The 20,745-nt window shown below is 38.8% G+C and overlaps 2 protein-coding genes across 2 annotated transcripts in view; both read left to right on the top strand.

Moving 5' to 3' along the window:
- LOC311584198 (olfactory receptor 7E24-like) overlaps positions 1-7,058 on the top strand; it is a gene marked incomplete at both ends in the record, with an annotated part of 24,079 nt that extends 17,021 nt beyond the window's left edge. Inside the window, 1 exon segment of the mRNA XM_084758299.1 lies at positions 6,126-7,058. Coding sequence (XP_084614425.1) covers positions 6,126-7,058 — 933 coding nt within the window.
- LOC311584865 (olfactory receptor 1078-like) lies at positions 6,153-20,745 on the top strand (the record flags this gene model as incomplete). Its single annotated transcript, XM_084759548.1, has 2 exons — positions 6,153-6,185; positions 19,873-20,745. Exon 2 carries the CDS (start codon positions 19,915-19,917, stop codon positions 20,743-20,745), a length of 831 nt encoding a protein of 276 aa, XP_084615674.1. The 5' UTR covers positions 6,153-6,185; positions 19,873-19,914.

The following is a 20,745-nucleotide window of genomic DNA, read 5'->3' as shown; positions in this document are numbered from 1 at the left end:
AAACCCCAAGAGGTAGCCCATACCCAACACAGCCTGGAGGAGCAGCAACCAGAGGCTGGATAGTCCAGAGATCTAGGGTAGAACCAAACATAATTGATTTTTTAAAAGCCAACAAAACGTTCCCTCGTAATGTTCTGCTGTGCTCATAGGTTAGTGCCTGACCCAGTCACCATCAGAGATGCTTCTTCTAGCGGCTGATGGGAACAGATTCAGAGAGCCACAGCCAATAATTAGGTGAAGAGAGAGAGCCAGGGTTGGAGGTCTCCATTGGATCTCTCCCCTCATAGCTCAGGGAACCTTTCTGAATGTGGGGGAGGAGGAGCCAGAATTGTCAAATACACACGGAGAGAACATAGTTGTAGAATCAACTGATCAGGGCTCATGGGTGCTCACAGAGACTGAAGTGGCAACCACAGTTCTGTGCTAGGTCCTCTTCATATTCTCTAGTTGTTGTCTTGGTGTTTTGTGGGTGTGGGGTATCTGTGACTCTTTTACCTATTCTGGGCATCTGTTTTCTCCTACTGGGTGGTTCCCTCCTTCAAAGTTGATGCAAGAGTCTGTGCCTGGTCTTTGTGTATCTTGTTGTCCTGTGTTTAGTTCATGTCCCAGGAAGATCTATTTTGAGGGGGGGGGGAAACTATGGCAAGGACGAGTGGTGAACAGGATGAAGTGAATGGAGGGGAAGCTGCTGTCAGGATGTATTGTCTGAGAGAAGAATGTGTTTTTAAAAAGACTTAACACTCGTAATTGCATACGTTGAATGTTGAATCTCCTAACTTCATTACACAATCAATAAAATACATGAAAAGTGAGAAGGGTCATAATACAGTAGTAGGAAGAAAATATGCTACGAGGCCAAACCTCTAAAAGTCAGCATAGTTTATGGAGAAATAAAAACATCATTTAATGGATTATAAACTACTCTATTGGGAACAGAATCACCAGGATAAGATTCTTCTCTTTCCAGGCCAGTGCCCCACTGGGAAATCAGGTAGCTATAGGATGATTTAAGCAGAAGAGACGGCGCCTAATGAGCAGATATAGGAAGCTGCAACCATGTCCTCTAATGACTCTTTGATTGAGCAGTCTTGGGCTGGACACACATAGGGTTTCTTATGAAGTCTTAAGTCACCACAGGGGGGCAAACACCTGACTCCTTTCTGCTGTTCTGTGTGAGGCAGAGCTTCAGTCTCCATCCGTAGGTATCAGGGAAGCCTTTGATCTTCCATAGGGAGACCTTCCTCCCCAGCCTTGGATCCAGGTGAGTCTGATAACATAGCAGAAACTATAGGGAAGGAGAAATGAATGGAACCTGAGGGCAACCAAGAGCCAGGCCACTAGCCAAGGATGGGATTGCTGGGATTACCTACTTTGTGATTCATTATTTATTTGTAATACTTTATTTTTCATTATTCTTCATGTATTCATTGTACTAAGGAAAGAAATGAGCATTGAACCGATTGTTGAAAGTTTAATTGCTGACAATGAAATGATAATAACAGAAGCCCAAGTAGAAAGTGAAAACCAGGCACGAGGGAGATAGTCCAGTGGTAAAAGTGCTTGCACAGAAGCAATCAGATTAGAATTTGGATCTTCAGAGCTTATGTAAACGACTGATGGCCAAGGCAAACACTTGTTATCCCAACTACAGAAGACAGATGGCAGTTCCCAGAGCGAGTTGTCTGGCAAGACCAGTCATACTAGTGAGCTCTGGGTTTAACTGAGGGATAAAGGATGGTTGAAGACATCAACCTTAAGCCTCTACCTGCAAGTGCATAGATGTGCGCACACACACTCATGCACATGTACACACACACACACACACACACACACACACACACACACACACGGAGAAAGAGAAAAAGGAAAGGATCAGAAATACAAATTGCCAGGTGGTGGTGGCACGTGCCTTTAATCCCAGCCCTTGTGAGGCAGAGGCAAAGGCAGGCAGATTGCTGTGAGTTTGAGCCCCCCACATCCCCACCCCCAGTCTACAGAGCGAGTCCAGGACATTCAAGGCTACACGGAGAAACCCTGTCTCTAAAAAGAAAGAAAGAAAAAAGAAAGAAAGAAAGAAAGAAAAAAAGAAAGAAAGAAATACAAATTGCTTCAGTAAAAGAACACAAGCCCCAGGGTGAGCAGGGTGTTAGTCACGGAGTAAATTTTCTTTTGATATTATATCTATATTTATATATAACATCTTTATATGGATGCATTAATCAACTGTATTCATAATATTGTGCTAACTCCATGGTGAACACCTTCTTTGTGTATTGCAATGTGTTTTGTAATTTTCTTTCTCACCTTCTCACACAACAAAGTCTATAAATGCCTGGAAATAAATATTATAAAGTAGCTCATTTATTTCAAAATATGAAAAATACTTTATAATAGATATGTGCCACACTTTTGATATTCTTTCATTTTATTTCTTATCAATTTACTATTATATCACTAAAAATGTCAATTTTTTTACAAAATTTTACATCTCCAGCCATGCATGTGATGATTTTTATACTTCATAGTCACCCATTCCTCTACTTCTCCAAGTTCACAACTTACACAGATACATAAGGACTGAGTTATTTGTTGTATTTGGGAGCACAAGGACATAAAACTAAAAGGGAGGCAATTGATGATATTTTAAGATTTTTCTCTGTATCCACAGAGCTCTTTATTATGATGTCTAGCTTCCATCGCTGTATGGCAGCACTGTATGGGACACAGTGCAAAAGCTGGGCACATAATCAAATCCAGTCAACCAGGATTTCTAGATCATGAAATGTGCATTATTACACTGTGTTAAGATTTTAAATATTTATTATTTTTTAAAACATATTATGAGAAACTATATGCAGAATTAGAATAGTCATCTTACATTTACCCATGATTATAAAGATATATACCTAAAAGCCTGTATATGAACTACAGTCACCTTACGGACCTTAAAGTTTATTCTTCCTATATAGACGTAGTTGGTACTCACTCTGCAGTCTCTCTTTATAACCATTCCTCTCAGCTTAGCCTCTAGTCATCACTGTTAAAGTGATTTAAAAAAAAACACTTTCAAAATTGATTCACAAATATTCAGTGCACATATTAAATATTTTAGTATAGGTACACAGCTGGGTGAAACAAAATGGAATGAAAATCTAAAAAAGACTAAAAGAGATATCAACTAGGAACAATTTGGTGGTATCATGTGCTATGAAATCCAGGGTAAATGGACAGGCTGTTTCCTAAAAATGCAGAGAGGGGACTTCACCGAGACTTACTTTGGCTCATATAAAGGTCTGAGCATACCGATAATCACAACAAACACGAAGTGAGTTTAGTTCAGTTGCAAGAATAATAGAGGCCTTCCACTCAGTGGTTGAGGGTAATATCGTTTCCAATGTATTCCTAAAGGACTCTCAGTCAGCATAACAAGGAGATGTTTGGTCATTGGAGTTTATTTCTGCAATATTCAATTCAGCCCAAGTTATGGAACCAGCATTAGTGTCTGTAAACAAGTGAATGGATAAGGAAGGCATAGCATGTGTACACAATGAAGTCTCATTCATCAGGAAAGCAGAATACAGTTGGGAGCTGGAGAGCTGGCTCAGCTGTTAAGAGAGTGAAGATCTTTGGAGGAACACCTGGGTTCAGTTTAGTTCTCTTTATTTTCCATGGGTAGCGTATAAAATGGAAATCCTGGGTCAGTTTTTACATCAGGACAAACTTCTTGTTGGTTTGTAAATTTTTTTTCCAGAATCCTTATTTGTGGTATAAGACATCCATTACACTGGTTTTGATTTTGACCAAGGCACAGTAGCCCAAGATTGCAAACTGTCTTTACAAATAGGCTGCTCCATACCCTGACACATGAAAATGGAATAGTGCCTATTTATAGCCTCTATGTTTTGGAATACCTACTCAAATTTTGTTGGTGTGCATATGTATTTTGTACACAGTTTTGCATAAACCATGATTTATTATCTTTTATGTTTCTGATTATGCTTGCCACATAAGTATTTGCCACATTGCTGTCTTGCATTCATTTTAATGTCCTTTCAACTGGACAAACATAATTAAATCAGTCACTTATGGCTGAATATATTTGGTGTTTTGGCATTTTTACAAAATAGTGCTTCAAAAAACGTTTTACAAAATAAAGTTTAAACCATTGGTAGTTCTGGGGAAATTCTTTTGGATATGCTGTGGACTAACCAGTGAGGGTAGATAGTGAGGAAGGCTTGGTGAAAACAACCTCAGAGGGCTATGGTTGTAATATGCTTGACGATGAGCACTCCTCAAAGCAGAGGTACCTCTGTACTGAAAAATTATTCTAAAAGGGCAGGAGATCTCACATATCAGTAGTAGTTAGCAGGGAACATTTTTCAATTCATAGCATGCCTCTGCAAGAGACTTACACACAAAATAAAATTATGTGAATGATTTTCCGTTGTATTTCAGTTCAAAAACAACATCTTCCAGACTACTTTATTTCCCAGCATCCCTTGACAGCAGCTCTCATCACATTTTGTCTTTCTCATGTCTCCTTGGTAGCGTCAAACATCTGAAAGAAATGCCCATCCATGAGTTTGGCACTAGCAGAGTGGGTTTCTCAAATAAAACTCCTGGCTCCCTGAAGTTTCTGTTGCAGTGTGGTCTTCCCTGCTGTTCTTCTCCTCCTGACATTTATAAAATGAGCATCCCTGGTCACTGAAAACATAGGTAAATAATCACAAGAGTAGTATGCAGAAACCCTAGACTGATGCTCAGACACATGTGTGAGCATGCACACACAGACACAGACACAAAAAACTACACAGGCAGAGACACAGAGAAGCACAGACACACACCCTGCCTTGGGCTATCAGTCTCTTTTTCTTTTTTTAAAAAACAACATTTTATATTTGTTCTTTGAAATCTTCATACATACATACAACATACCATGATCTTATCACGCCACTTCATAGTTCGTCTGCTCCAGGACCCAACACATTTTCCTCCCAGCATTCGTATCCTCTTTTTAAAATAACACATTAAGTCCAATTGGAGCCTCACATCTGTACAAGTGTGTAGCCTCTGGGCTGTGAGCAACCTGACTGTGGCCTCCATCTCAAAGAAAAGTGATTCTCTCTCCCCTATAAGCCATCAACTTCCAGTAACTCCTTTGCTGGGATGGGGCCCAGTAGCCCTTCCCCCCACCATGCTGGAATTTTTTAACTATCTTGATCTTATGCGGATGTCCTCTAGGTAACTGCAGATGCTATGAAATCATGTACATAACAGTCATGCCGTATCCAGAGGCCAGCATTTCTCAGTTCTCCATATTATCCTCTGGTTCTTATGTTCTTTTTAGAGTATTATTCTCGATGGTCTCTGGGCCTTGGATGCATGGAGGTTGGTACAGATGCCTCATCTATATTTCACAGTCACTTATTGTCAGCATTTCTATGAATTTATAAAGTTCTGGATTCAGCACTACCAATAGCAAGAAGCTTCTCTGCCCTGGGTTGAGAGCAGCACAAAGTATGATATAAACATATATATTTATAAAACAGTTTTACAAAAACAATCATCAAGAAAAACAACAGCAGTGTGTTCTGTGCTCGGACCTATAACTCCTCTAACCCATCTTCTATTTTACAGTATTTCAGTATTTCCCATAATTTCCTTCCTGTGGAGTAGGCCTCAAAATCCTAGTTTTTATCACCAGGTCTCACATAGTTGTAGCCTGTGCTGGTATTGAACTCATAGCAATTCCTTTGCTTTAGCCTCCTGAGTGTCAGGATTACAGATATAAGTCACGCAGTAACAGCCTTTAATCACTGCTTGGTGCCTGAGTACGGCCAGCCCTTCCTGTAGATTACTAAGCAGTGAAAAAGAACGTTCTTATTAAATCTGCGGTATACATGAACTCTCAGGGCAAAGGGCTCAGAGCAGGACAGGGTTTTCTCTCTAAGTCATAGCACAGAGTGTCCTAAAAGGACTAGATCCGTGACAAAGTGCAAAAAAATTAAGTTATTTGCTAAAAAAAAAAAAGAAAAAGAAAAAGAAATTTTTTGCCTATGTGAAAAATACCTATGTGTGTAGATAATAGCTGTGGTGTCCTCTTTTTTATTTGTAGTGAAATTTAACACATGGACTCAAGTAACAAGACAAGAGTTTCGGAATTTCTTCTCCTGGGACTGTTAGAAAGCCAGGACCTGCAGCCTGTTGTTTATGTTTTTTTCCTCTCTACTTACCTGACCACCGTCTTGGGGAACATGTTTATCATCATGGCCATTCTCTCAGACCCCCGCCTGCATACTCCCATGTACTTCTTCCTCTCTAACCTGTCCTTTGTAGACATCTGCTTCATTTCAACTACCGTTCCGAAGATGCTAGTGAGCATCCAGACCCAAAGCAAGGTCATCACCTATGCAGGGTGCATCACCCAGATATATTTCTTCTTGCTTTTTGTGGAACTGGACAACTTCCTGCTGACTATCATGGCCTATGACCGTTATGCGGCCATCTGTCACCCCATGCACTACACAGTTATCATGAACTACCAGCTCTGCGGACTTCTGGTTCTAGTGTCTTGGATTGTAAGTGCTCTACACGCCCTGTTTCAAAGCTTAATGATATCCCAGCTGCCCTTCTGCACACAGCTGGAAATCCCACACTTCTTCTGTGAACCTAATCAGGTCATCCAACTCACTTGTTCTGATGCGTTCCTTAGTGATCTGGTGATATATTTCATACTTGTGCTGTTGGCCACTGTTCCTCTTGCCGGTATCTTTTATTCTTACTTCAAGATAGTGTCCTCCATACGTGGAATCTCCTCAGCCCAGGGGAAGTACAAGGCATTTTCCACCTGCGCATCTCACCTCTCAGTGGTCTCCTTATTTTACTGCACAGGCCTAGGAGTGTACCTCAGTTCTGCTGCAAGCCACAGCTCACAAGGAAGTGCGACGGCTTCAGTCCTGTACACCGTGGTCACCCCCATGATGAACCCCTTCATCTACAGCCTGAGGAATAAAGATGTTAAGAGCGCTCTGAAAAGACTTTTTGTGAGGAAGTTATGAGTCTCACCCCTCCCCCACTTCATGCCCCTCCTGGCTTCATGTCATCTCCTTCACTTTCTTTTTTGTTGTTGTTGTTATTAATAACCTTGTGAGGCCAATTAATGGTGCCTACATGCACATGGGCATGTGGCCTTCCACTGAAGCATGAGAAACCTATTGGTCACCACATCCCCAAGAGGAAGAGGAAGGGAGGGAAGGAGAGAGAGAGAGAGAGAGAGAGAGAGAGAGAGAGAGAGAGAGAGAGAGAGAGAGAGAGAGAGAGACTCCTGGGACCTGGAACTCTAGTCAGATGGTAGAAAGAGAACTTCTTTCTTCTGTTTACCTTCTAGAGTTTTTATCACTTGATTTCAACTGCACATGTCAAGAAACTCATTTGATTAAGATTTCTGTTCTTTGGCAATAGAACAATTTTGCTGGTTTCCTCTCAAAAGTTGTTGTAAAATGACACAAGAACCATTTAGAAATACCATTTATATGAAGGACAGGCATATTTTAAAACCACAGTTTGTTGCCACAAATCATATATTTTTATTGAGAACATTTCTTTGTGTCACTTTAAATTCAATCATGAGAAGAATTATACATATAAAATTTTCTAAATATGTAAATTTAATTATGAGTATATGGAAATTTGAAATTTTTCTCTTTTGTACCTTGTATTCTTTTTTTCTTAATTACTTAACCTACTTGTTCATTTTACATCCTAATCACAACCCTATTCTCTCCTCTCCTCCTGGTCCCACCCTCCCATCTACTTCCACGCCAGGACTAAGTGCTTCTTACAGAGGCAAGACAAGGTAGCCCTTCTAGGGAAACAGAACCCAAAGGGAAGTCAACAAAGTTCAAGTTAGAGACAATCCCTATTCCAATTGTTAGACAACCCACTTGAGGACCAAGCTGCCCATCAGCTTCATATGTGTAGGGGACCTGGGACCAGACCATGTATGTTCTTTGGTTAGTGGTCCAGCCTATATGAGCCTCCATGGGGCCAGGTTAGTTGGCTAGGTAGGTCTTGTGGTGTCCTTGACCCCTCTGGCTCATTTATTCATTCCTCTAACTCTTGCACAAGACTCCCTGAGTTCAGGCTAGTGTTTGGCTGTGGGTCTCTGCATCTGTTTTCATTTCTTCTGGATTAAGCCTCTCGGATGACAATTATGCTAAATTCCTGTCATGTGTACCTTGTATTCTTCATCAATATCTTCACTTGTCTTTTTCACTCACATTTTTCCATCTCTCTCCTCTCTCTGTGTCTGTGTCTGTGTCTCTCTGTCTCTCTGTCTCTCTGTCTGTGTCTCTCTGTCTCTCTCTCTCTCTCTTCTCTGTCTGCATTATTCTGTATGTGTTTGGGCTCATAGGTGTATATACACATTAGAGCATGTACATGCAGATGCCTGAGGCTGATGTTAGTAATCAGTCTCTTATTTTCTTTGACATTGTCCACTCTCAATCAAATATAGAGCTCTGTAGCCAGTATGCCCTGGCGACCCTCAACTCCTTCTGAGGATAAAATTAGAAGCAAACCATAGTGTCCACGCAACATTCCTTGGGTTCTGGCAATCTAGATTCAAGGACTTGCATTTGCATGAAAGGCATTTAACTACATTCCCAAGCATTTAACTTGTCTTAACAAAAAGGAATGTAATTTAAAAACTAATTTATTTTATAATGTCACATACGTACTTTATTTACATATTTACTTATTTATACCCATTCTCCCTCCAAATTCTTCTGTGCATGCCATTCCTCCTAAAATTCATGGTCCCTTATTATTCAACTATTAGTCACACGAATATATTCACACATATGAGTGTATATCACTTGTTGAGTTCATTTAATGTTGCTCATATGTATGTGTGTTTATGGCTGACCAATTATAACTGGATAACCTATTTGGGGATTTTTCCTTGGATAAGATATGGAGAAAGGAGAAGATTCACCCTCTCTCTGTTGATGGGTAGATGGCCAAGTTTACAGTGCCAGATGTGAATTCCCTCCTATTGAGTTAGACTTAAATGCAATAACTATTGATTACCTCCAGTATATAAGTGTCACTGTTATATCTTTTGGGATGCATTGCCATTCTGGTCTTTGTGGCTCATAGACTTTACAACTGCATAGTACTATTGATTGATATTCTCCTTGGCAACTTCCATAGCTCTTTCAGAAGTAGATGATATCTTCTGCAAGAGAGTCTTCCCTCAACTCTCTAGGAGGTAACCAAGGGCAGCAGCAATAGCCTAGACAATTCAAAAGGAACTTTTGCATTCTTGACACTGGGGATTTTGTTAGATAGCCATGACTTCTAGAAAGATCATTGTCACCCTGAGTAGTGTAACTTCATTTAAATTGAAAATAGATGTACTTTAAATAAACAGAAAATGACTTCCTATGATATTTCCAAACATCCTCTGTATTTCTCCCCTTTGCCATCTACATGTAAGTCCCCCTCCTCTTGGGTTTTCTATTTTTCCCATCTAAAGCACCCTCTCTAGAGCTCTTTCTTGGACTTATCTTTGCCATGGCCATTTTGTAATATTATTGAAAATCGATTATTTTCTCATACACTATACCTTGATTATAGATTCCCCTCCATTTTCTCCTCCTAGTTCTTCTCCACATCTCCTCCCATCCATAGCCACTCAATTTCTGTGGATTGAAAAGAACATTAGAAAAGAACAGGATTCTAAGAGACGGCAGCCAAACATGACAAAATAAAATATAAGATGAAGCACAATCAATCTTACTGAAGTTGGACACAGCAACCCAACAGGAGGAAAAGACTCCTAAGAGCAAGCATAAGAGTCAGAGACCCACTCATTCTCACAGTCAGAAGTCCCATAAAAATACTAAACTAATATCTATAATATACATGCAGACGTTCTAGTGTGGTCCCATGGAGTCCCTCTGCAGGCTGATTTAGACTCTGTGATCTCACATGCTCCTTGTCTGGTTGATTAAGAGGGTCTTATTTTACTGGTGTCCTCCACCTCTACCCATGGCTTCTTATATTCTTTCAACCTCCTCTTCATTGGTATTCCTTGAGCTCTGATGGGAGAGATTTGGTGGAGATCTCCATTTAAAGGCCTTCTTCATCTAATGTCTGGCCATGGGTCTTTATATTTGTTTCCATCTGCTGCTGGAGGAAGCCTCCATGATGGTGACTAGATAAGGCAATGATCTATGAGTATAGCAGAATATCATTAGGGGTCATTATATTTATTTGTTTGTCTAAAAAAAAAAGACTAGCAGTATTTGATTTTACTCTAGGTCTATGGGATATCTAGTCTCTAGTTTTTTTGATTACCCAAACAGTGTTGGGCGTGGGTTCCTTCTTGTGGAGTGGGCCTTAGGTCAAATAAGACATTGGTTGGCTTCTCCCACAAGTTCTGTGCCAGCACTGCCGCTGCATCTTATGCAGGCAGGACAGGTTGTGGGTCAAAGGTTTTGTGGATGAATTTGTGACTATGATTCTCTTTTAGTAGCCTGCAGAGTACGTTCCTGCACCAAAGACACTATAACATGGTGGTAAGGGCTCTATGTAGGCGTCAGCTTGACTTCCCCATGTTCAATAACTTCTGTGGGTGTTTTTTCATTGGCAATGGGGCCTTGCCATCAGTTTGTAGAAAGCAACCTTTCATCTTAGCAACAGCCTAGGTTGCTTGGAGAGTTCCATAGAATCCCCTTTGTGCAAAGGTAATTTTTATTTTTATTTTGGTTTTACGATTACTCCAAGGTATATACTCATATATAAGTATTCATATCTAGAATCCATAAATAAGAAAGAACATGCAGCTTTTGTCTTTTGTGGGTTTTTCGTTTGTTTGTTTATTATTGGTCTGGGTTGCCTTACTTGGCATAGTATTTTCTAGTTCCATTCATTTATTGAACATTTAATGAGTTCTTCCTTTTTTTTTTAAGACAGAGTTTCTCTGTGTAGCCTTGGCTGTTCAGGACTCACTTTGTAGAGTAGGCTGGCCTTGAACTTACAGAGATCTGCCTGCCTCTGCTTCCTCAAGTGCTAGGATTATGAGTATACACCACTATGCCCACCATGAGTTCATTTTTTAAGTGAACAATATTCTATATTGTGTGTAACACATTTTTATTATCTAGTCATGATTTAAAGAAAATTAAATTATTTTCATTTTAGCTATTGTAAATAGTGGAACAATAAACATGGCTGATCAAGTATCCATTGTATATGATGTTGAGTTTTTATGGCATATGAAAAGGAGTAGTATATCTGGATCATATGGTAGATTTATTTTTGGCTTTTTGAGAATTCTCCACACAAAGTTTATAAAGCCTGTACAAGTCTGCAGTCCTATCATCAGTGAAAGAGTGCTCTCCATCCCACACATCCTTACCAGGATTTTTTGTCACTTGTTTTCTTGATGTTAAGTAGTCTTGTTAGGGTAATCTCAAAGTAGTTATAATTTGCATTTCTGTAATTGATAAGGATGATAAACATTTTTTTAGATCTTTCATAGGATTTTTTATTTCTCCTTTTAAAAACTCTCTGGTCAGATTCTTAGCCTAATTATTAATTTATCATTTGCTTTCTTGATTTTTTTCTGACTTGTGCATTCTGGATACTAATTTCTCTTATTTTACAAAGTAACATGTTTCATCATTACATTTTTGAAGTGTATCATGTACTTTTTCTTAAGCACCCTTTCATCCCCTTCCTATCATTCCATAACTCTTGATTGTTTTATTCCTCTTCTTAAGCAGTTCAATTTGCACTTTTGTTACACACATTTGTGCATACTACACATGTGAGATAAATGCATGATATTTGTTTTTTATTGTGCTTTATAACAGTGTGTGTTTACATTTATTTTATTATGAATGTCTTTGTATTATTCCTTTTTTCAAGGTGAATTAACTGATTAGAATTTTGATGAATGCCTGGATTTCTGATTTCACAGCTGACCTCAGGTCACCTGGCCAATCCGTGGGGAGTTCATAAGCCAAAGCAGGCACAGGTGCAGGAATGGTCCCCAAACCCCAGCCACACACCAGCAGGCACACAACACCCCAGATCTCTGTCTAGACAAAGTGGGCTGCAAGACCTAAGAGACCACAAATGCCAGTCCAGACTACTATACCCAGCAAAGCTTTCAGTTAACTATAGATGGGGAAAACAAGATATTCCATGACAAAAACAAATTTAAAGAGTCCCTATCCACAAATCCAGCCCCACAGACGATAGTAGAAAGAAAAATTCCAACCCAAAGAGGCTAACTACACCTGGGAAAACATAGGAAATATATAACTTCATTTTAGAAAACAAAAAGCAGTCATACACACAAACATACTTCTGTAACCAATATCAAAATTAAAGGACCTAATAGTCATTGATCATTAATCTCTCTCAATAGCAATGGTCTCAACTCTTCAATAGAAAGACACAGACTAACAGAATTGATGTATAAACAAAACCCAACATTCTGCTGCATTCAAGAAACAAATCTCAACCACAAAGACAGACGTTACCTCAGGGTAAAAGGCTGAAAAAAGTTTTCCAAGCAAAAGAAACCAAAAAGCAAGCTGGAATTGCCATTCTAATATCTAAGAAAATAGACTTTCAACCAAAATTAATCAGAAGAGATGAGAAAAGACACTTCATACTCATAAAAGGAAAATTAAACCAAGATGACATCACAATTCTGAACATCTATGCCCCAAATACAAGAGAACACACATTTGTAAAGCAAAAAACATTAATAAAGCTTAAACCACATATTGATTCCCACACATTAATAGTGCGAGACTTCAACACCCCCTTTTATCAAAGGATTGGTCAATGAAACAGAAGATAACTTGAGGAATTATGACATTAACTGTTGTTATAAATCAAATGGACTAAACAGATACCTACAGAATTTTTCACCCAAACACAAAAGATTATACCTTTTTCTCAGCACCTCATGCAACCTTCTCCAAAATTGGCCATATAGTAGGTAACAAAGCAAGTCTTAATAGATACAAGAAGATTGAAATAATACCTTGTGTCCTGTCAGACTACTATAGACTAAACCTGGTCATCAACAATGACAGAAATAACAAAAAGCCTACATACACATGGAAACTGTACAACTCTCTACTTAATGACAACCAGGTCAGGGAAAAAAGAAAGAAATAAATTAGGGACTTCCTAAAATTCAATGAAAAGAGGGTATAACGTTCCCAAACTTATAGAATACACTGAAAGCAGGGCTAAGTGCCATCATAAAGAGACTGGAAACATCTCATACAAACAACTTAGTGGTACTTCTGGAAGCCCTAGGAAAAAAGAAATAGAAACACTCAAGAGAAGTAGATGGCTAGAAATAATTAAACTTAGACCTGAAATCAATAAAATAGTAACAAAGAGAACAAATTAAAAAAACAATGAAATGAAGAGCTAGTTCTTTGAAAAAAAAATCAACAAGATAGAAAAACCCTTAGCCAAACTAACTAAAAGGCAGTGAGACACTATCCAAATCAACAAAATCATAAATGAAAAGGGAGCCATAACAACAGACACTGAAGAAATCCAAAGAGTCATTTGGTCTTATTTCAAAAGGCTATATGTCACAAAATTTGAAAATCTAAATGAAATGGACAATTTTCTTTATAGATTCCATCTGTCAAAGTTTAACTAAGGTCAAGTAAGCAAATTAAATAGTTCAATATCTCCTGTAGAAATAGAAGAGTCATTAAGTCTCCCAACCAAAAAGAAAGCCCAGGGTCAAATGGTTTTAGTGCAAAATTCTACCAGACCTTCAAAGAAGAGCTAATACCAATACGCTTTGAACTACTCCACAAAATAGAAATGGAAGGAACTTTACCATTCTATGAGGCAACAGGCACCTTGATACCTAAACCACACAAGGACTTAAAGAAAGAAAAGTTCAGACCAACTCCTCTTATGAACATTGACACAAAAATACTCAATAAAATATTCTCAAACTGAATCCAAGAACACATAAAAAATATCATTCACCATGACATTCTGGGATGGTTCAACATATAGAAATCCATCAATGTAATCCATCATGTAAACACATTGAAAGAAAAAGCAAAGTGATCATCTCCCTTGATGCCAAAAAAGCATCTGACAAAATCCAATACCAAATCATGTTTTAATTTTTGGACAGGTCAGGGATACAAGGCACATACCTACACATAATAAGGCTATATACAGCAAGCCACAGACAACATCAAATTAAATAGAGAGACATTCAAAGAAATTCCACTAAAGTCAGGGTCTGCACAAGGCTGCCTACTCTCTCCATAGCTCTTCTATATAGTACTTGAAGTTCTAGCCTATTGCAATAAGAAAACAAAAAGAGATCAAGAGATCCACATAGGAAATAAGGAAGTCAAAGTATTACTATTCACACATGATAGTATAATTAAGTGATACCCCAAAATCCCACCAGAGAACTCCTACAGCTAATAAACACCTTCAGAAAAGTGGTTGGATACACAATTAATTAAAAAAAAAAACAGTAGTCCGCATGTATACAAATGACAAATTGGCTGAGAATGAAATTAGGGAAACTACACCTATCACAATAGCCACAAATAATATGCTTATGGATTGGGAGGATCACCATAGTAAAAATGGCCATCTATAGATTCAATGCAATCCCTATCAAAATACCTCCACAATTCTTTATAGACCTTGAAGTATCAATTCTCTACTTCATATGGAAAAACAATCAATCAAACAAACAAAAACCCAAATAGGTAAAGTAATCCTGTACAATAAAACATCTTCTAGAGGAAACTTCATTCCTGATGTCAAGCTTTAATATAGAGCAACAGTAATAAAAAAACAGCATGTTACTTTCATAAAAATAGGCTGGCTGATCAATGGAATCAAACTAAAGACCCAGAAATAAACCCACATACCTATGGACACTTGATCTTTGACAAAGAAGCCAAATCCATACAATGGAAAAAAGATAGCATCTTCAACATATGGTGCTGGTCTAATTGAATGTCTACCTGTAGAAAAATGCACATAGACTTTTATTTATCACCTGCACCAAAATAAAGTCCAAGTGGATTAAAGACCTCAATATAAAACCAGACACATTAAATCTGTTAGAAGGAAGAGCCCTCAGTCGTTGGCATAGGAGACTACTTCCTGAACAGAACACTAATAGCTTGGAGTATAGCATCAACAATTAGTCAATGGAACCTTATGAAACTGAGAAGCTTCTGTGAGGCAAAGGACACTGACAACAGAACAAAATGACAGCCTACAGACTGAGAGAAGACTTTCATCAACTCTACATCTGTCAAAAGGCTAATATCCAAAATATGTAAAGAGCTCAGGAATTAAACACTACCAAACCAAATAATCCAATTAAAAATTGGGTACAAACTAAACATAGAATTCTCTACAGAGGAATATAAAATGGCCAAGAAACACCTAAAAAATGCTCAACAAGTAAATGCAGATCAAAACATCTCTGAGAATTAGAATTTATAAGCGAGGAAGCCTGTGAAAAGCTTTATATTGAGTTGTTGCCCAGAGATTTTTAAGAGACTTTTAAAAATAGACTATTGATGTTGCCCTTTGTTACTTCCCCAAACTGGAAGGTAAGTCCTTATTGCTGACGACACCATACACTTCAGAAACAGGGCTCCAGAAACCCCTGATTTGGGACTGTCCTGAAAGCATCCAAATGAGAAAATCTGTTGTCTTGCCCCACCATGATGCCAGTAAACCACATCACTGACCAGGACTGCACAATAGCACTAAGGGCACACTAATAGTATGCATACCTTGGCCATAACACATTTTTCTCTAATGGGATTTAAAACCCTCTTAACAAAGCAGGAAGCAGTTTGTGGGAGGGTTTGGAGGGATAAAAGGACAATTGTTATAATCAAATTTTAATTCCAAAATAAAAACATAAATAAGAGGTGGAGCCTTGCTGGAGACCACTGGGGGTGGGCTTTGAGGTTCTACAGCCTGCTTGCATTCCTCGTTCTCTTTCCACTGTGCAGGTGAGGTATGATCACTCTGCTTTCTGACTTCCATGTGTAGGCTTTGATCTTTTAAAAAACCTACTTTATTTGGAGTTCTTTAATGCCTCTATCTCCCTTCCAACCCACCTACCCTAGATAGGTGAAGAAAAAAAGTTTAGTAGGGACAGTGGAGGTAGATCTTTTTATTCTCAGTTCCTTTGGGAGATTCCGTTCTTCATCATCAGGAGTTCAACAGCCAACACAGCAGCAGGTACAAGCAGCAGCTAAAGCAATAGCAAGGACCAAAAGCATCCTCTTTAATGTCTTCTCTGGACCATTTCTCTCCAGGAGTGTCTTGAAGCAAAGTAATGCGCAGCCAAGCAAAGGGAAGCAATGCAAAGTATGTAAAGTGATATCTTCCTGGGTTTTGGGCCCCTATTTATTTCCTCTCAGAGTCCATACTTGATGTTTTCCAACTGGCAAAGACCATGCCTCCACAAGAGGCAGTTTCCTGTTGAGAAAGATCACATGCCTTCTCATGAGTCTGTCTCCAGAGGACAAACATCACATACCCCCACACTAGACAGTTTTATATCTTACACATTTGGGGTCAAAATAAAAACATGTTTACATCCACTACAGCCATGTCTTCCCACCATGACAGACTGCATCACCTCTGAAGCTATAGATAAAAAACTCTTCTCAAAGCTGATTTTTGTCTGGACATTCTATTTCAGCAATAGAAATAAACTAATACATATATTGCTCTATGAATTACTATACTTATGAAGAAGTGAGACCTACTGATTGGTTGATTGATTTGACTGATTAATTAGGACTTCAACAATATGGATAAATTGATCTGAGGCCTGTAGTAGATGTCTTCTCACTTTACCATAGGCCAGGTGCTTGATATTTCAACCAACATATTTGAAAAGTGAGTTGATTTAAGACTTCTCTTGGTTCTGTTACAGAAAAACTTTATGAAATTGCTATATCTTCAAAATATGGTATTTGGTCCAACCTCCATTCGTGGTCCTGGGCCATGTTCATTCATATTTGACTTCTGAATAACTATTTATCTTTATTTTAGAGATAAGAACTATTTTTGCACAATCTGTTCATGGAGTGGCCCAAGAGCATCTCTTCTAATGAGCATCCATTTCAGATGTTAAAATGTCTAATCAGGTTGAATAAAGGACCTTGAAACCAAGAAATACAAGTTCCAATATTTTATGCTAAAGAACACACAAATACCTTGTTAAATAAGAACTAAGAATTATACAGAAGTGCCAAAGGCACATCCACCACCGTTGATGCTTTATTTATCCCGTGACGTCCAATCAAGAAAGGCTCATCACAGTTTAGATTCAGTGTGAAGCAGCAATGTAATACAAGGATGTCAGTCCTCTGGTCAGTACATGAGTTTATAGAGAAAGAAGAAGTAAAAAAGCAGATTTTTTGGATTGTAAACTGGCCTCCAAGGGAAAGAGAATCAGGAGAATTTCTCTTTTCTCCAGGCCAATGCCCACAGGGAAATTGTGCCATTAGAGTAATGCAATCAGAGGATAATGCGTCTGATAAGCAAATATAAGGAGATGAAAACTGCCTCTTCTGATGACCCTTAGACTGAGCAGCATTGGGCTAGACAACATATGGTGTATCTTTTGATGTCTTAAGTCTCAGTAGGGGTCAAACCCTTGACTCCTTCCTGCTTGTCCTGTGTGAGGCAGAGCTTCAGCCTCCATCCTCAGTCGTCTAAGGAAAACCTTGACTTTCACAGGGATACCTTCTTTCATAGCCCTGGGTCCAGGTGAGTCTGAGAGCTCAGCAGATACTGCATGGAAGGGAAGAGATTGGAACCTGAAAACACTTAACTCATGGTCAGCTGAAAGCCAGGCCCCTGGCCCGGAATGGGGTTGCTGATGTTGCCTGCTTTGTGATTCACTATCTATTCAAAATATGCCATTTATTCATTATTACTAATTTGCTCATTATTTTGTATATGTTCACAATGCTAAAATGAGAAATGAATGTTGAGCTAACTAGCACCACTAGCAATAGAAAAGTTTCTGATGTACTTTTCAGGGTGCATAACCCTTTCCTCTGGGCATGGAAACTTGTATGTGAGTAATTGTATGCCTAAGAGTCTTAGTTCATAATTATTTCAATACCTTAAGACTGCGTGTTTTTATGTTTATTATTCATTTCCTTTCTGTGGTGCATAGCTCTGATAAAGTCTTTGTCTTGTATTCTGAGTAAGGACATTTTTAATCCTGGTTTCCACTGCTTTCTGTCAAAGTATTACCACCTTCACAAACTACCCTTTTGCCATATACCACTTTAATGTATGCATTTTACCCCTGTGTACATTTTATCCCAATTTATGTATCTTTTCATATAAATGTATATATATATATATATTGTTTGTTTAAATGAGTCTAGAAAGTTAGTAAAGTTTAGCTTTGTGTTCATTTGTCTAAGAGAAGCTTTAGATATGAAAATTACATAGTACTACAGTAGGGAAAATGGCACATTCTTCTCTCTTATCATGTGGGTTGAGCCCTTGCTATTGGCCTCAGATTATGGTGATCTCTGCTTAGATCATCTTCCTTGCCATCAGTGTCTGGACATCTATAAAAATAATTTTAAAAAATCAGTGTGACTAGATCCTGAGAAGATATCCCTAGCGACAAAGGCTCAGGTGATAACGGTGGAGGGAGTGGCAGTTTTTACATGTACAGTTCTCAGGGCAGAGATTTCCTGAACCCATGTACTCCCATATGATTCTTATAACACAAAGTGATAGATAATTTAATTTAGTCATAGCAGGCAAGGTATACACTTTGTTCAGTGGATGTTTTATTATGGTATATTTGTATATCATATACTTTTTGAGTTATTTTAATCATGTGTTTATTTAGTTTGTGGGGGCGGCTAGAGAGATTGCTACTTTGTGTCTGGAAATGTTCACAGAGAACAGATGTCCACTTGAGAGAGTGCTTCTAGCCTTCTGTCATGTGAGTTGAGTCCTTGCTATTGGCCTCGTATTATCAGGGTTTGGGGTCCTCGCTTTGATCATCTTCTCTGTCTGGGATATGGATGTCTGGGCATCTATAAAAGTTAGTATTTCTGGATGATGATATGGATTATTGAGAGTGTGTTTTGTATGTTCACGGGGTTACACCCCCAACACCTCACACACACTCTTGTATGCTCATTCCATATACACCCTTTTCCTCATAACATTTTCACCATCTTTTGTCTCATATTTTACTTATTTTAAAGGAATTTTACTGAGTTATAATTACCTTTTGCAAAGACCAGACATACTTAATTTATATAATCTAGTTAGTTTGTCTACATGAAATATGTTTATACATAAAAAGAATATAACAGCTAAAATTTTCAGGTGGATGTTTTTGTGTGTCATTGATGTATGGAAACTTCTGTTTCTTAGCAGCCTCTGATCACTGTACAGAAAACAGCTGGAACAGGGTCATCAGTCAATATATATTACTCAACATTAAGAAATAATTTTTAACTAAATCTGTGGTATGTATGAACTCTTGTAACTCAGTGCAAGGAGATAATTCAGTGTAAGAAGGCAGGGATTTCTAATCAGTAAGAGTGCTAGAGATGTGCGTAGCAGTAAACCCATGGGTAAAATAAAGAAATTTGTTTGCTGTAGAATAAAAATTATATTGTTTATCCCTTCAGCAATGTGAATTTTCATGAATATTTCTCATGCTCCTTTTTTTTTTGTCATAGTGATACAAAGCACATGGAGCCAAGAAACAACACACACGTTTTAGAATTTGTCCTATTGGGGTTTTCACAGGACCCAGCCCTGCAGCCTGTGATATGTGGCCTTTTTCTTTCCATGTACTTGATCACTGTAGTTGGAAACTTGCTCATCATTCTGGCCATCGTCTCAGATGCAAACTTGCACACTCCCATGTACTTCTTTCTGTCTAATCTGTCATTTGTGGACATCTGTTTCACCTCCACCACTGTCCCCAAGATGCTAGTGAACATTCAAACGAAGAGAAAAACCATTAGATACGCAGACTGCATTACTCAGATGTACTTTTTTCTGGTTTTCGTGGAACTGGACAACTTCCTCCTGGCTGTGATGGCCTATGACCGTTATGTGGCCATTTGTCATCCCTTGCATTACACTGTCATTATGAACCACAGACTCTGTAGGTTTCTGGTCCTTGTATGCTGGATTGTGAGTGTTCTGCATGCCTTGTTACAAAGCACGATGGTGCTGCGGCTGTCTTTCTGCACAGACTTGGAAATCCCACACTTCTTCTGTGAATTGAACCAAGTGGCCCAGCTCACCTGCTCTGACACCTTTATTAATGATGTGGTCATGTATTTTGCACTTGTGCTATTGGCTACTGTTCCTCTCTCTGGCATCCTTTACTCTTACACCAAGATAGTATCAACCGTACGTGGAATCTCCTCAGCCCAGGGGAAGTACAAGGCGTTTTCCACCTGCGCATCTCACCTCTCAGTGGTCTCCTTATTTTACTGCACAGGCCTAGGAGTGTACCTCAGTTCTGCTGCAAGCCACAGCTCACAAGCAAGTGCGACGGCCTCTGTGATGTACACTGTGGTCACCCCTATGCTGAACCCCTTCATCTACAGCCTGAGGAATAAAGATGTGAAAGGAGCCTTGAAGAGGCTCTTAGGGGTAAAACTCTGA

The sequence above is a fragment of the Acomys minous genome (genome assembly GCF_964271855.1).
Source record: "Acomys minous genome assembly, chromosome: 15".
Classification (NCBI taxonomy): Eukaryota; Metazoa; Chordata; class Mammalia; order Rodentia; family Muridae; genus Acomys; species Acomys minous.
Note: the sequence above shows the minus strand (reverse complement) of the source record. Positions and strands in the feature narration are given on the sequence as shown.